Below are 18,651 nucleotides of genomic sequence, written 5' to 3'. Positions count from 1 at the left end.
GGAAAGAAGTCCTATAATTCTCAACAGTTTGAGCTATTCATTTGAAGAAAAAACTTATTTGCTATGGAGCTTCCTCAATAATAAGCTGAATTACCTAGATTTTTATTTGTAGTATAAGCAGCTAAAAGGTGTTTTTGTTAATTGATGTGTTTTATTACCTTTCAATTTTATACACATGATTATTTTTCTCTATTGATTTTCATGAATATAAAATTGGATATATCTGTGACACAAATCTAATCAAACAAAACTTTCTCTCTCTCTCTCTCTCTCTGTCTCTCTCTCTCTCTCTCCCTCTCTCTCTATATATATATTATATCTTTTTTTTTTGCCATGAAAGCAAGGCTTTTATGATATATTTGTGATATAGTGAAGTTGTATTATTGGTAAGTTATTTTAAAAATTAAAATTGAGAATTTTAAATAAACACTTTTTAGTTTGGAGATATCTATCTAGATTCTAGATAGATAGATTAGAACCAAATAGTTAACATTAATTAGCTGTTTTTTGTGATGTATTCTTATTTACTTTCCACAACATTTTAAATAATTTCCATTTCATAAGACATCTTTCCACTACATTAAGTGGCTGCATAGATTTCCACTATATAAATGTTTCGTATTTTATTTAACCAGTCCCAACCATTGCAGGTGATTTTAACATTTTATGATTATTCATAGTGTTCTGATGAATTGACTTAACAAAATATCTTTACATATAAGCATCTCTATCACCTCTGTAAATTCTTAGAAGTAAAATTGCTAGTCTCCTACAGTTTTTTGAATTTGAATTCATGGCAGTCATATTCATTTATTTTTATTATTTTATACTACTATACATAATAGAATAAGGAATGAATGGACTGAATATAGAATCTCTTGGTGTTGGCCCAGATATCATTGATTACATATGCACATATACACCAGTTTTGCATATGGAAAACTTTTTAATTTAAATAATCTCATCCTTCAAATAACAATGCCTGCTTTACTTTTGTCCCAGGGTAGTAAAAGGGTTAAATAAGATATATATGTAAAACTATTTTTGGAAAATAGAACCCACAATTTCATATGCAGTGCTTTCATAAAAAAATATACGATAGTCATTGCTTAACTACCTGAGATATACTTGTGGTAACCATTTAATTTATATATTTATTTAATAAATGCGTACTAAGAACTTATGTAGATATGGCCCAATGCTGGATATTTGGGATATGATGATGAGAGGGAAAAGAAAAAAAAAATTTTTCTTTCTTGAATTTAGTATCAAATTAACCAAGCATCTAAAAGTTCTGACTTATAATGACATAAGCTTTTTATTAGTGAATCTTCATTGTGTGATAGGAAAAACTGCTCAGAAACTCTTTAGCTTTTGAAGAGATGACTAAAAGTGTACCTTCATATGTTGTATCCTTACAATGCCACTTTAAAGAGAGGATAGATGGCCACAGATTAGATAAGGGCAGAAAATACAAATCTTACACCAGAATTTCTACTTAAGTGTTTTAAAAGTGCTTATTGTGTGTTTGATATTGAACTGGCAGCATGATCTTGTTTCCTAACCATGAATTCAATTTTACATAATACTTGTGCTTTAAATGAGTGGTGGTAAAGTTTGAATACAGCTTCAACAATTGTTTCAGACAAAGATTAATAGAATCCCTTCTCCATTGGTTTTTAAATCTGTATTGTTATTACTGTTTGAACTTTGGTTACTTGTTAAGGCCACTTAGTAAGCTCAAAAAGAATAAGGTGATCAAGGAATAATTTGGAAATTTAGAATTTTTGACTCTTTGGCATTTTCTTCCCAGGAGGAACTTTTCCAGAGGATTTTTCAATATTATTTACAGTAAAACCCAAAAAAGGAATTCAGTCTTTCCTTTTATCTATATATAATGAGCATGGTATTCAGCAAATTGGTGTGGAGGTTGGGAGATCACCTGTTTTTCTGTATGAAGACCACACTGGGAAACCTGCCCCAGAAGACTACCCCCTCTTTAGAACTGTTAACATCGCAGATGGAAAGTAAGTAGCACAATAATCCAAAGTTTTAGCTGAGCTGAAAACAATTCTTTCATTTGATCATTCAATAAATATTTATAAAGTGTGACTCAGGTTTTCTAGGGAGTGGTGATATAGAAATGAACAAAACAATAAAACACCTAATCATACATAGTTTACAGTCTGGGTAGACACATAATGAACGATAAAAACTTACTAATAAATAGTTTATCAGATGGTGATAAGTGAAAGAGAGAGAGAAATATAGCAGTGAAGAGAATAGGGGATGATGGTGGAGAATGCAGTTTTAAGGAGTGAGGTCAAGGATAGTCTCACTAAGAAGGTGACATGTGAAGGAGGCGGGGTGCATGCCATGCTGATAATTAAAATCATACTATTCCAGTTGGAGGAAAAGCAAATACACAACCTCTGATTCTGGGTGTGGCTGATTTGGTCTAAGCAACATCAAGGATGCCAGTGTGGCAGAAACAGTGTGGGATGATGAGGATGGAGAATCAGTGGGAGGCCAAATGGTATAACACATTGTAGGTGGTTGTAAACACTTTGGATTTTATCCTAAGTGAAATTGAAAGTCACTGTAGACTTTTTGAGCCGAAGAATGGCCTGATTTGACTTCCTTTACCAATCATGTTAATATTGACAATCATAGGAAGCTTTATATAGCACTCAATATGTGCTACATACTGTTCTGAACACTTTATACATAGTCAACTCATTTAAATTTTCACGACTCTTGGAAGAAAATAATATTAATAAACCCATTTTACAGATAAGGGAAGTGAGGCACTGGGAGTTTAAGTAACATATATTTGAAAAGTGGCAGAGATAGGGTTTGAACTCAGGTAGTCGCACTTTCCAGTAACAACCACACTCTTCTCAAAATCATGCTGAATTCTGAATTCTGTGTTGTGAATATTGCCTGTCACTTAGGGAGCAGCTAAAGACAAATAAATGTTTATTAAATTTACTCGGTATTTTATTGCTGAATTCAGACTACTAAAAAAATATTTATCAGCAATATGACATTTGGTTGTAGACATAAGAAAGAAATAGCTGTTCAGGTGGAAAAAAGATTCACACTCAGATTATCATTGTCAGGACCATGGAAAAACCTTCATCTCTGTGCAGGGAAAACTGGGCTTTCATGAGTAGTTTACATCATTACCCTTAATAATTCATATGAAAAGTGATGATAGTTCTATGAATGAAAATACATCAGGGGCAGGAATGTAGAGTGTACTGTTTTAGACAGAGCAGTCCTCTTTGGCATAGTTGCATTGAGCAAAGACATATTGGAAGTGATAGAGTGGGTATGTGGGGATATAGAGGAGAGCATTCCCGGCAGAGTGAAGAATATGTGAAAGGAACAAGGCAGCGGTGGCTGGGATACTGGGAATCAGAAAGCAAAAATCTGGACATGAGATCAGAGACTGACAGGGCGAGGCAAAGTAAGGACTTCAGTTTTTATTGAGAGTATTATATTAGTTTTTAGCAAGACAGAAACTTGATCTGACTTATTTTTTTAAATGTTCACTCTGGTTGCATCAGAGTAGAAGCAGGGACCAGTTAGTAGTCTAGGTGAGAGGCATGGGTACTTGGACAAAGTTGTGAGCCTTTGAATTCTGTGAATAATGTGAATATAGGATTGACAGATTTTCTGATGATATGAATGTGTAGTATGAGAGAAAAAGAATAATTAAGAATGACTCCAAAGCTTAGGGTTAATTTAATATTTTGAATATTATATGTGATACCATGATTATGATATTATTATCAGAGCTTAAATTAATTCAACAAAAATATCAAGTTTAGAGTCCTAATCAGCTTTCAACAATTGAAAGAATTCATTTTTATTTTCTGTTAATGAAAAGCACATACCCACAATAGTAGAGATGGTTTAATTTAAGATACAGGCTTCTTGGCAGAAACGTGTAAATTTTACTCTCACAGTATTAAGTGACTCCTCATATAAATCTTTGCTCAAGTCAAACCAAGCAGATGCCTATGCTAGTTGAAAGTGCTATGGAAAGACCAAAGATTAAGTGTACATGGAAATATACTTGGTCCTCATCAGTAGCCATGCCAAGTCACATGAAACAGATATTTTAGAAAGGCTCCTGCAACTTTTTGGGTACTTTATTTTATGGATCTAGTCCTAGAAACTTCTGGAATATTAATTTAGCACTTTTCGTTTGGAAAAAAAATAGAGTGGCTTGCAAAATCCAAGTGCGTTCCACTTTGTTGTTTATGTTAACACCAGATACTGTTAATAAAACCCACCATTTTACAGTATGATTAGGGTATTTATGTTTCCAAAGGGCTGGCCACGTCTCCCCCCAGGTCTGTCATCACTGCCCTGAATTAGCTGGAGCAGTAGCTTCAGAGTGAATTGAGACTCACTCCACACATGCGTTGACTATGCTTTCTTTCAATGTTCCCACTTCCTGCCAACCCTGGAAAGAAGGAGAGATATTGTGTCTCAGTCTTGGATCCTGCCCACAGTAGTGATCTATAACTGTCTTGAAATTGAAGTGGAAAAAGAAAATGAAAGCACTTGAAATAAATGTGCCTAAAGACAGAGAAGCACATTGTGTCTTACAATTAGAACGTTCAGTTGTTCCAGATGGAGTGTTCATTCAATTAGCAGACATACCCTTTTACAGTCTATCTCAGGGGATCTCTCGAGCAGAATTTTTTTAAGTGGAATTCCATTTTGGAAGAAAGCATTTACGTACATAGAAACTATTAATTACTCTATATCCCGCCCCTAATCTCTATCAAATACCGTCATCAGGACATGGTGAGATTAAGTTTTTGTTACAACACAAAGTGAAGCAAAGGATGGTCACTTTCTTATCAACATAGACAGCCAATCCTGCTGTGCATCTTACAGTGTTGGTGTGTCTTTTTGAGTACCTAGCACTGTTCTGGGTTAATAGTAAGTAGTCACCTGTCAACTGATTAATAAATAAGCCTACATTTTGTATACTTTCAGATTATGTGTATAATTTAAAATACATTGTATTTTAATGTGAATAATGGTTTGGCAACATCTTTGGAACTTACAAAAGAATTACTTGGCTTTTTAAGGTGGCACCGGGTAGCAATCAGCGTGGAGAAGAAAACTGTGACAATGATTGTTGATTGTAAGATGAAAACCACAAAACCACTTGACAGAAGTGAGAGAGCAATCGTTGACACCAGTGGAATTACAGTTTTTGGAACAAGAATTTTGGATGAAGAAGTTTTTGAGGTAAATCAAACTTTATTTTAAGCTGAATATTATTAAATCAGATGAACCGATTTAACAGTAACAATCAATATATGCTATAAAGCAAAGTTGTAAACTCTAAAGGGTGACCTACTTTCTTCCCCCGTGGGTGTAGCAGTGATGTTTTCTATTGTTCAGTAAGAGAATGAGTAGACAATGGTGACTGTAACGCCTGGGAAACTTTAACAGAGATTGGTTGATTTAAACACAGGCATGCTATTCTCCTGGGAAGAGCAAATGACTTTCCTCTTAGTACTTTGTATTATTTTCTTTGGAGAAAAGAACATTTTCTTCACTTCCTCCTCTCAGAGATTAATTTAATGAAATGTACAAGTCTGATATTTTACCTTTCTCTGTTCTTTGTGAATGTTTCCAAGGTAAAATAGAGATACTGCAAAAGATGACCTGTAATTTTTAAAAATCACTATTTTAATAATGTGAAGGTCATGGTAAAAAGCTCCTTTCCAATTATAATTTGCCAGTTATGATAATCACATTCTTTCTTTTAATTCTTCAATCATTGGAAACTCTTGCTTTGATTTTCATTTAGTCAATCATTAACAGAACAAACAGACCAGACCCCATAAATGGATGCACTCCTGAGATATTAGTCATTACTGAGATGATTGTTTTTACATAATTTCTGAATAATTTATTTTTCAAAGTGTAACAAAGTAAAGCTGTGTAATATATTATGGATTAATAGACAAGTTTTACATGGAAGATTTGCTGTATTCTGTTGAAATGTGTGTGTGTGTGTATATATATATATATATATATATATATATATATATATATATACACACACAGATATGTACACATAGAGATGTATACACACACACACACACTCACAGTATGTATTTTCAAACAAAGCAATGTAAATTCAGAGGGTCAGTAGAATATTGCGTCCCTGTACTTAGTTATATAATCTATGGCATAATTTTAAATATAATTAATATTTGTGACATTTTCAGATTATTTGGGACTCTATTTGTTTTTGAGTTTCTGCATTAGTATGTACCTAAGCCTTTGACTCTAAACAAAATGTTTTAACACATCATATCATACTAAATTAATGACAGACTGATTCAGGCAATGTATAATAATATAGTCTCAGCTCTCTGATATCAGACATTGATTGCACACAACTGATAAATCAGTATTTATTTATTAGATGAATGAATATCATAAACAAATTTTAGGCTTACAAAGTTCTATTTTAAAATTAAACTCTTCATGAACATCAGTTTCACAAACTAAACTTATTTTTGTAATATCCAAATCCTTATTTTCCTGGAAAATAAATGAGTAATATGGAAGAAATATATCAGTGGATGGTTTCATTTCATACATTAGTTTAATCTATTGCTGTATGTATTCACAGAGCCCATGGAAGTTAAACAACAGAAATTAAAAGTAGAATTTTTTTGTCATAAATGATTAGAACATATAAAGAGGAAATATAGAAGAGAAAATACACAAATTAATATTAATTAATTAATCCTCAATATTTACTGGCCCTGAAATATAATATTTGATGTATGTACATGTTGATTAGATTTTTTTCACACAGTTTCGTAGCATTGAGACTTCTATTTTTACCTGAACTTACTTCTAGGTGAATATCATTTAATTTTTATTTTTTACTCCACTCCAACACACATACTAAACCAGACTATACTCCACCTTCTTTCCCATATACTACACTCGGGCTCACTGGGGTCAAGTTTAGAGTTTTCAAGTATAGTTACAGACTATCACAGTAAGTTCTTTTTTCAAAATAAATAATTGAACCTGATGTTGCATATTAAAAAATATGTAATAAATTCCTCTGTGTTTCAGAGGCTGATTATGGTATCAACAACTAAAACACATAAAGATGATTTCCTTAAAATATTTCCATGTTTTCTTTTCTTTTTTTTTTTTTTTTTTTTTTTTTTTTTTTTACTATCTTCACTGGAGCACAACTGCCCTACAACGGTGTGTTACCTTCTGCTTTACAACAAAGTGAATCAGCCATACATACACACACATCCCCATATCTCTTCCCTCCTGCATCTCCCTCCCTCCCACCCTCCCCATCCCACCCCTCGAGGTGGTCACAAAGCACCGAGCTGATCTCCCTGTGCCATGCGGCTGCCCCCCACCAGCTATTGATTCTACACCTGGTAGGTTATATATGTCCATGCCACTCTCTCACTTTGTCCCAGTTTACCCTTCCCCCTTCCCATGTCCTCAAGTCCATTCTCTACTAGGTCTGCATCCTTATTCCTGTCCTGCCCCTAGGTTCTTCATAACCATTTTTTTAATTTTTAGATTCCATATATATGTGTTAGCATACAGTATTTGTTTTTCTCTTTCTGACTTACTTCACTCTGTATGACAGACTCTAGGTCCATCCACCTCACTACAAATAACTCAGTTTCATTTCTTTTTATGGCTGAGTAATATTCCATTGTATATATGTGCCACATCTTCTTTATCCATTCATCTGTCGATTCCATATGTTTTCAACCACTGCTAACCCAAATATCTCTAGCCAAGAGACATCTAGTAAATAACCAAAGACAAAGGTACTGGAAGCAAAGATTATTATTATTCTCTTTGATTAATTCTTAACTTTCTAATATATAAGCCATATTCTAAATCTTGAAGTAACTTCAGCTGTTTATTTCGAAAACCTCTATTAAACCACTAGAAAAATAATCTTTAAAAGACTCATTAATGAAACCTTTAATGAGTATGACAGTGGGTAGCAAAAATAAGTTTATTAAGCTGCTTCGCATCTTGGAGTTTCATGAAAACCTCTGGAACTTTAAATAAACTTTAAACTTTTCATTTATTTTATATGTAGTGCAGTTAGTTTTGAAAAAGCAAATACAGAACCTTCACTTTTAGGTTTACCTTGTACTATCTTTGATCAATTAAATAGGGAAACTATTTTTACTTAATAAAATATTGGGAAGGCTTTAGAATAAGAATGTTTGCATTAGATGAAATTTTGTATTTATTTAATCCACATATCAGAATAGTCATCATACATAAATTCAGGTCTTACTTCCTAAAGTGTATTATTGTATGGCTATATAAAATTTTAAAAACAATGTAGTGTTCTCCACTTGATAAAATGCTATGAAGAAAGTAAATAATTCAGACACACAGATTTTTAAATCCGAATAAAATTTTCAGACTCCTTTTGTGAAATTAGTTCGTCTTATCTGAATATGTTTTTAATGTATCTTTCCCTAAAATTTACTCAAATATTTTTCCTTTCATTTTGGTTTGTGTTATGGTACCTATCTAGACTTTTAATCTTTGCAACTAAATGTTTAAAAATCGAACTAAAAATGGCAGGAGATAGGAATGGTACCATGTTTGCATTATTTTAGTGTTTGATAAACAGTTGCAGTGATGAAGATGATATAAAAACACCAGTGATTTATTAATCTGAAAACTGGAAATATTACTTCTTTGGAAATAGTATCATTCCACTTTAGATGCAGATTTTAGTGTATATAATTTTGTCTGTATACGACCCTACATTTATGCAATGGTAATGTTAATGGCAATAAATGCTAAAAATGTCCATATTTGAATTGCAATCTGCAGAGTTTAAAAAATTCACCAATAAACAGATGAAAGCAAAACTGGAAATATTTTAAAAAGTATAATGAAGTTAGTTTATATGAAAATGCCAAAAGGAATATATAGGCCCATAATTCAGATTATATAATTTCAGCATAGCAGAGTGAATCTAAGAATTGATTCTGGAATGAGAAAAATCTGATTTTGAATGCCAGTACTTAGCTTAATTATGTTTCTCTGTGCAATAAATTTTGCTGGTTTTAGTTTCTCAGTCTTCAAATGGGAATAGTAATATAATCTCTCTCAAGTATTTATAAAAAATTGAATTTATGTATATAAAGTGCTTAAAATACTAGTATTTCATTTATATATATGGTTATATGTTATGTGTTAATTTACTTATGCACTAATATGTAGTTTTCTTCATTATTATAACTTCTTTTTTATCTTACAACTCTGACTTTTAAAATATTCTTATACATTTTGATAGGAGTGAGCAACAATGATCCATATATCACAAGTCCTTAGTGGTCTGACTTGTAAACGAAGTGCTTCTTTATGGGCTACTGCTTGTTTACAAGGTACCTTGTGGGAATTAGATAAATTTTCCCTTTCTAGACAGAGGTAGCACCTGGATATGGACCTTAGTGGGTGGAACACGGTCTGAGGGGATAAATATTTTCATGCAGGCACAAAATATCCAACTAACCCTAGTTGACAGACTTGGTTTGTTCTAGTTTAATAATACACTTCAAAAATATGAAGAAAAGCTAAATTAGAAGAAGAGCCACACTGCCTATATTGATTATTAATAAAATTACTTTTGGAATCTTATAAAGAGGAAATTTTTTTACTAAATATCAAGTTGTAGCCATTATAACTCCAGTTTTCAAAGCATTGCTATTTCCATCTTATTTTTCTTTTTTAATGAATCAAAGTGGGTTATTCCAAGTCTTTTATATTTTTAACAATTATCTATGGGCAGATTGTTTCTTTCTTTTGAAGCAATAAGAGAAATATGACAGCAATTTGAGTGGAAAAGCTTGTTGATGTAATTTTTCATTTTTTCAAACTTCTCAGAAGAGATTTTTGCATTCAATTTTCTTTGGAGAAATTAATGAATAATAATTTATAAAAACTATACTATTTCAGTAGTTCTTCAAGGCCTGAAAGCTTACCTTAAAGTAATAATAGCCATCTCAAATATTTTGTTAAGAATTTGATTACTGACATGTGTCTTTTTACTGCATATATTTTCCAAGGTACATGCTTAAAAAAAAATTGTATGCTAGTAGATGTAGTTTTTGTATAGAACAGCGTGATAGAACGCAGGTAGATTTCCCATTTATCTACCTTTCCCAGTCTAGATGCATTTAGGTCATAGTCCTTGAGATTTTTTTCTCTATTTATCAAGGTATAATTGAAGTATTAAGTTGCAAATATCAAAAGTGTACCATTTAATCAGTTGTGGCATATGTATATACCTCTGAAATCAACATCATAATCAAGAAAATAAACATTGCCATCACACCCAGAGGAAGTGTCCTCCTGCATTTTTATGATCCATCTCTTCTCCCACCCTAACCCCAGGCAATCACTAATTTGCTTTTTATCACTGTAGCTTATTTGTTCTAGAATTTTTATAAATGGAATTGTGTTGAATGCACTCTTTAGCTTGGCATTTTCTCTGTCAGCATACCATTTTTGAGATTTATCCATGTCTTCATATGTATCTTTATTTTGCTTATTTTTCTGAACAGTATTCCAATGTATGAATAAACCACAATTTCTTCATCCACCTATTCTGTTAGAAGGCATTTGGATTATTTCCAGATTTTGGCTACTGCATATAAAGCTCTTGTGAACAATCATATATAAATTTCGTGTGGGCATTTATTTTTATACCTAGAAGTGGAATGTTTGAGTTATTTGGCAGGTGCATGTTTAACTTAATTTAAAAAAAAAATTGAACTGTCAAATTGTGTTCCAAAGTGACATTAATCATTTTACACTCCCTCCAGCAGTGAATGAGAGTTCCACTTGTTCTGCATCCTTGTTAACCCTTTATCTGGTCAGTCCTTTAAATTTTAGCCATTCTTAAGTGGTTATGTACTAGTGTTTCATTGTGGTTTTAACTGGCATTTCCCCGATGACAGATGATGATAAGCATATTTTCAGGTTCTTATTGGCCATTTATGCATCTTCTTTTGTGAAGTGTCTTGCCCATTAAAAAATGGCTGCTATATTCTGATTATGACATTTTAAGAGTTCTTTATGTATCATGCATACACTTTTTTTAAATAATTAATTAATTAATTAATATATTTATTTTTGGCTGCATTGGGTCTTTGTTGCTCTCTAGTTTCAGTGCACAGGCGTCTCATTGCCGTGGCTTCTTTTGTTGCGGCATGGGCTCTAGGTGCACGGGCTTCGGTAGTTGTGGCATATGGGCTCAGTAGTTGTAGCTCACGGGCTCTAGAGTGCAGGCTAAGTAGCTGTGGCACACAGGTTTAGTTGCTCCACGGTATGTGATATTTTCCTGGACCAGGGCTCGAACACGTGTCCCCTGCATTGGCAGGTGGATTCTTAACCACTGCACCACCAGGGAAGTCCCATGCATGCACTTTGATAGGTATGTGCAAATAATTTTTCCAGCATGTGGCTTGCCTTTTTATTTTCTTAATGATGTCTTTCAAAGTGTGAATGCTTTTCATTTTGATAAAGTTCAGTTTATCAATTTTGTTGTTCATGTTTTACACTTTTTGTGTTCTAAGAAACCTTTACCTACACCAAAATCACAAGATCTCCTGCTATTAGACATGTTGAAGTTTTACGTTTTACACATAGGTCATGCCTCATTTTGAGTTAATATTTGTGTATGGCATGAGGTAAATGTCAGAACTGATTGTTTTTACATAAGGATATCCAGTTCATCTAGCATCCTTTATTAAAAAAAAGTTTCCTTTTATTCATTGGATTGTCTTGGCTTCTGTGTTAGAAATCAGTTGACTACATATGAGTAAATCTCTTACAGAACTCTCAACTATCCTATTCCATTGATTTATTTGTCTCTCTTTTCACTGATACCAAATCATCTTGATTACAGTAATTTTATAGGATGTTAGAAATAGGTGAGGTAACTGCTCCAACTTTTATTCTTTGTAAACATTGCTTTATTTAATTTAGGTTATCTGCACTCTGCATAAGTTTTAGAATAAGCTTGTCAATTTCTAAAAAAAAAATAAAATTAAGGTTTTAATTGGGATTACATTTAAGCGATAGAGCAAAATGAAGAGAATATTTTAACAAACATTGAGTTTTCCTTTTTCTGAGCGTGGTGTGACTTTTCATTAATTTTGGTCTTCTTTAATTCCACTCACAATGTTTCCTAGTTTTCAGTGTAGACATTGTGGACATCTTTTATTCATTTTGTTCTTAGGTTGTTTTCATTTTTATTTTTTTGATGCTATAGTAAATAAAATCATTTTTAATTTTATCTTTCAATATCTTGTTGCTATTATATAAACACACAATAGGTTTTAAAAATATTAATATTGTATCCTCCAAACTTGTTAGATTCATTTTAATAAATGAGTTAGTTCAGGTATTTTTTAAATGCAAATAATCATGCAATCTGCAAACAGGGACCTTTCACTACTTTCTATTTTTACACCTTTTATTTATTTTTCCTATGACAATGGATAGGACCTCCACCAAAATGTTGAATGGAAGTGATGAAACAGGCATTCTTATTTTTTTGTTTTTCTGTTCTCATGTAAATAAATATTCAGTCTTCAGCTATTAAGTATGATGTTGGTTGTAAGTGTTCAATGTAAATTTATCAGTTTGAAAATGTTCACTACTTGTCTTAGTTCCCTAAAAGTTTTTTATCATGAATGTATATTGAATTTTGTTAAATGCTTTTTATGTTTTTATTGCAATGATAATTTTCTTTTCTGTTAGCATATTGATTGATTTTCAAATGTTTAAAATCAACTTTTCATTCCTTAGGTAGACCCCACTTGGACATGATATATTATTCTTTTTATATAGTGTTGGATTTGATTTGCTAAAAAATCTTTAGGATTTTGAGGCTTTATTAATGAGAGATATTATTCGTATATGTATTTGTAATGTCTTTGTCAAGTTTTGGTGTTAGGATAATATTGGCCTCATAAAATGATTTAGAAAGTGATCTCATCTGTTTTCTGAAAAATTTTTTGTATGGTTGATGTTGTTTCTTTCTTGAATGCTGCATAGAATTCACCAGTGAAAATGTCAGGTGTCAGTTTCCTTTTTTAAAACATATTTAATTTCATTCCTCAATATAGGTTAATTAATTTTTTTCTGATTTTTAAAGCATCAATCTTGATAAATTTTACATTTAAAGAAATTTTTCTAGGTCAGTAAGTTGTTGAATTTGTTGGCATAAAGTTGCTTGTAGTATTTTCTTGTCTACATTTAATGTCTGTAAGATTACTGGTGGTAGCTACTTTTCACTCCGGATAATAATGATCTGTATTCTCTCTCTTTTTTCCCTAGATCAATCAGTTTAAGTAGGCCCTTGAAAATTTTGTTGATATTTTTAACAAATCATATTTGGCTCTTTTTATTATCTCTCTTAACTGACCTCTTTTCTATTCCATTATTGTTGTTCTCTCTATCCTAAATTTGGAAGAGGAAATTCTTTTTTCTGGTCTTGCAAAGCAGAAAGTCATTATTTTCAGATCCATTATTTGCCAGTATAAACATCTAAAGCTATACATTTCTCTTTAAACAGATTTAGCTTCATCCCATAAATGTGTTATATACATTTTTTTATGGTCATTCAGTTAAAATAGTTCCTAATTTCCCTTTTTATTTCATCTATGACCCATGAATTATAGAGAGGTAATGTCTAGATACCTGTTTTTCTTAGATTGCCTATTATCATTGATGTCTAATTTAATTCTATTTCTGTCTTACAGTAAACTTGCTGTGATCTCATTCCATTCAGATTTATTTACAGTCATTTGATGGCCCAGCTTGTAGTCAGTCTATCTTGGTGAATGTAGCACATGTCTTTAACAAAAAATGTGTTGTGAAATGGTTGGACTGAGTGCTTTATAGTTTTAATTAGCTGTTTTGAAGTCTCTTTTTTAGAGTTTTAACAACTGGGTTATCTCAGAGTTGGCATTTGTTTATTATCTTTTTTTTTTTTGCTGTACGCGGGCCTCTCACTGTTGTGGCCTCTCCCGTTGCAGAGCACAGGCTATGGACGCGCAGGCTCAGCGGCCATGGCTCACGGGCCCAGCCGCTCCGCGGCATGCGGGATCCTCCCGGACCGGGGCACGAACCCGTATCCCCTGCATTGGCAGGCGGACTCCCAACCACTGCGCCACCAGGGAAGCCCTGTTTATTATCTTTTAAAAATGATTTATTAATATATTTTATTTCTTTAGAGCTCTTTTAGGTTAACAGAAAAATTGAGTGAAAATTATAGGGAGTTTCCATATAGCCTTGTGTGCACACACACGCAGCTTCCCCCACTAGCAACATCCCTACCAGAGTGGCACATTTGTGGCAGTGGATGAATGTATATCAACACATCATTATCGGCCAAAATCCATAGTTTATATTAGGGTTTGGTACATTCTGCGTGTTTTGGCAAATGTATAATGACATGTATTCACCAATACATGTACACAGTAGTATCTTACAAAATGGTTTCACGCCCTAAAAATTCTCTGTGCTCCACCTATTCATTGCCCCCTCTCCCCTAAGCTCTTCCATTTAGGGGAGTTTTTACTGGCTGCTTAGTTTTGCTTTTTCCAGGATGTCATATAGTTGGAATCATACAGTTTGTAGTCTTTTCCTGTCAGCTCCTTTCACTTAGTAGCATGCGTTTACATTCCCTCCATGTCCTTCATGGCTTGATAGCTCATCTCTTTTTAGTAGTGAATAATATTCCACTGTTTGAATGTATCTCAGTTTATTTATCCATTCATCTACTGAAGGACCTACTGATTGCTTCCAAATTTTGGTAACTATGAATAAATCTGCTGTAAACAACTGTGTGCAGGTTTTCGTGTGGATATGTTTTCATTCTCTTAGGGTAAATACCATGGAGCATAATTGCTGGATCATATGGTGTGGGTATGTTTCATTGTATAAGAAATTGGCAAACTGCCTTCCAAAGGGACTGTACTATTTTGCATTATCACCACAATGAATGAAAGTTATTGCTTCACAGTTTTGGCACTATTTGGATGTTGTCCATTCTGATAGGTGCATAGTAGTATCTCATTTTAGTTTGCATTTCCCTGGTGACACGTTGAATGCCTTCTCATATATGCTTACTTGCCATCTGCATATCTTCTTTGCTGATGTGTCTGTGAAGGTGTTTTGCCCATTTTTTAAGCAGGTTATAATTGAATTTTAAACGTTCTTTGTATATTTTGGAGAAGAGTTCTTTATCATTTGTGTCTTTTGCACGTACTTTCTCGCAGTTTGGCTAGTCTTCTCATTCCCTTGACATTGTATTTCATGGAGTAAAAGTTTTTAATTTTAATGAAGTGCAGCTTATCAATTATTTCTTTCATGCATCATGCCTTTGATATGATAGCTAAAAAGTCATTGCCATACCCAAGGTCATCTAACCTTTCTTATATGTTATCTTCTAGGAGTTTTATAGTTTTGCATTTTACATTTAGATCAATGATATATTTTGAGTTAATTTTTGTGAAGGGTGTGAGGTTTGTGTTTAGATTCAGTTTTTTGCATGTGGATTTCCAGTTGTTCTAGTAACATTTGTTGAAACGACTGTCTTTACTCCATTGCATTGTCTTTGTTTGCTCCTTTGTCAAAGATAAGTTGACTGTACTTATATGGGCCTACTTCAGGGCTCTGTATACTGTTCCATTGATCTATTTGTCTGTTCTCTCACGAATACCACATCGTCTTGAATACTGTAGCTTTATAGTAAGTCTTGAAGTCAGGTGGTGTCAGTTCTCCACCTTTGTTTTACTCGTTCAATACTGAGTTGGTTATTCTGGGCCTTTTGCCTCTTATTATAAATTTTAGAATCAGTTTGACAATATTCACAAAATAATTTCCTGGGATTTCTTTTAATTTATTTTTTTGGCTGCATTGGGTTTTCATTGCTGCGAACGGGCTTTCTCTGGTTGAAGTGAGCAGGGGCTACTCTTTGTTGCTTCTCATTGCGGTGGCTTCTCTTGCTGTGGAGCACGGGCTCTAGGCGCACAGGCTTCTGTAGTTGTGGCACACAGGCTCAGTAGTTGTGGCTTGCGGGCTCTAGAGCACAGGCTCAGTAGTTGTGGCACACGGGCTTAGTTGCCCCGCAGTATGTGGGATCTTCCTGACCAGGGCTCAAACCCACGTCCCGTGCATTGGCAGGCGGATTCTTAACCACTGTGCCACCAGGGAAGTCCATTTCCTGGGATTTTAACTGGGAGAGTTGACTCTATAGATCAAGTTGGGACAACCTTACATCTTGGCAGTACTGAGTCTTTCTATGTGTGAAAATGGAATATTTCTCAATTATTTAGTACTTCTTTGATATTTCATCAGCATTTTGTAGTTTTCCTCATGTAAATCTTGTTCGTATTTTGTTATTGTTTTCAATTTCACTCATTTCAGCTCTAACTTTTATCATTCTTTTCTGCTTATTTTGGAATTAACTTGCTCTTCCTTTTCTAGTTTTCTAAGGTGGAAACTTAGATGATTGATTTTCAATTTTTATTCTTTTCTAGTATTTGCATTCGATGTTAGAAATTTCTCTGTGACAACTGCTTTTGCTGCAACCTACACATTTTGATAAGTTGTGTTTTTATTTTCATTTAGTTCAAAAATATTTTAAAACTTTCTTTGAGATAGCACCATTGACTCGTGTTATTTGGAAGTTGTAGTTTATTCTCCAAGTTTTTTTAAACTTTACAGACATCTTTCTGTTATTGATTTCTAGTTTAATTTCACTGTGTTCTAAGGGCTGATATCATATGATTCTATTCTTTTAAATTGATTAAAGTGTGTTTTATGGCCCAGAATGTGGTCTGTTTTTGTGAATGTTCCATGTGAGCTTGAGAAAAATGTGTAATATGCTGTTGTGGATAAAGAAGTGTATACATGTCAATTATATCCACTTGACTGATTGTGCTGTTGAGTTCAACTATATCCTTACTAGTTTTCTGTAGCTGGATCTGTTGATTTCTGGTAGAAGGGTGTTAAACTTTCCAACTATGATATTAGATTACTCTATTTCTTCTTGCAGTTATATCAGTTTTTGCCACATTTTTTTATACTTTGATATTCTGTTGTTAGGCACATACACATTAAGGACTATTATTCTTGGACTATTGACTCCTTTATCAGTATGTAATATCTCTATCTCTGATAACTTTTCTTGTTCTGAAGTCTACTGTGCCTAAATTAATATAGCTATTCTTACTTTCTTTTGATTAGTGATAATATGGTATATCTTTTCCATCCCTATGCTTTTTTCTTTCTTTTTTGGAGTATAGTTGCTTTACTGTATTGTGTTAGTTTCTGCTGGACAGCAAAGTGAATCAGCCACACATATACATATATCCTCTCTTCCTTGGATTTCTTTCCCATTTAGGTAACCACAGAGCATTGAGTAGAGTTCCCTGTGCTATACAGTCTGTTCTCATTAGTTATCTATTTTATACATAGTAGTGTATATATGTCAATCTCAATTTCCCAGTCCATCTCACCCCCTTCCCCTCTTGGTATCCATATGTTTGTTGTCTACATTGTGTCTCTATTTCTGCTTTGCATATAAGTTCATCTATACCATTTTTCTAGATTCCACATATATGCATTAATATATGGTATTTGTTTTTCTCTTTCTGACTTACTTAACTCTGTATGACAGTCTCTAGGTCCATCCATGTCTCTGCAAATGACCCAATTTCATTCTTTTTTACAGCTGAGTAATTCATTGTATATATGTACCACATCTTCTTTATGCATTTCTCTGTTGATGGTCATTTAGGTTGCTTCCATGTCCTGGCTATTGTAAACAGTGCTGCAATGAACATAGGGGTGCATGTATCTTTTTGAATTATGTTGTCTCCATCCCTATACTTTTAATCTATATGTGTCTTTATATTGAAAGTAGGTTTCTTGTAAACAAAATATTCGGCCTTGTTTTTTGATCCACTCTGACAATCTCTGTCTTTTAGTGGGTATATTTGGACCACTGATGTTTAAAATGATTATTGATATAGATGAATTTACATCTACCATACTTGCTACTGTTTTCTATTTGCTGCCCTTTATTTTTGTTCATATTTGTCTTCTATTAGTTTTCTGCCTTCTTTTTCGGTTTAAATTGAGCATTTTTTATGATTCCATTTTCACTATTTTCTTGGCATATCAATTATACTTCTTTTATTACTTATTTTAGTGGTTACCCTATCATTTGCAATATACATTTACAACTAATCCAAGTGCACTTTCAAATAATACTATACTATTTCACAGGTAGTACAAGTACCTTATAATAATAGTGTAATCCTTATTCCTCCCTGCTATCTTCCTGTACACTTTAAATCTTCTATAAGTTACTTATAATACCTAATACAGTGTAAATGTTATGTAAATAGTTGTAAATACAATGAAAATGTTATGTAAGTAGTTGCACACATGCAACAAATTCAAGTTTTGCTTTTTGGAACTTTCTGGAATATTTTTCTAAATGTTCTTGATCCACAATTGGTTGAATTCATGGATGAGGAGCCTCTGGATACA

The 18,651-nt window shown here is 33.1% G+C and overlaps 1 protein-coding gene across 4 annotated transcripts in view; it reads left to right on the top strand.

Moving 5' to 3' along the window:
• Positions 1 to 18,651, top strand: part of COL11A1 (collagen type XI alpha 1 chain) — a 197,853-nt gene that overhangs the window by 24,715 nt on the left and 154,487 nt on the right. For all 4 annotated transcript variants that reach the window (XM_007471378.1, XM_007471380.1, XM_007471381.1 and 1 more), the window contains exons 3-4: positions 1,814 to 2,027; positions 5,115 to 5,277. In XM_007471378.1, coding sequence (XP_007471440.1) covers positions 1,814 to 2,027; positions 5,115 to 5,277 — 377 coding nt within the window. The remainder of the gene's footprint in view (positions 1 to 1,813; positions 2,028 to 5,114; positions 5,278 to 18,651) is intronic.

This window comes from Lipotes vexillifer, unplaced genomic scaffold (assembly GCF_000442215.2).
Source record: "Lipotes vexillifer unplaced genomic scaffold, Lipotes_vexillifer_v1.1 scaffold1350, whole genome shotgun sequence".
Taxonomy (NCBI): Eukaryota; Metazoa; Chordata; class Mammalia; order Artiodactyla; family Lipotidae; genus Lipotes; species Lipotes vexillifer.
The sequence above is the reverse complement of the archived record's forward strand: the minus strand, read 5'-3'. Positions and strand labels throughout refer to the sequence as shown.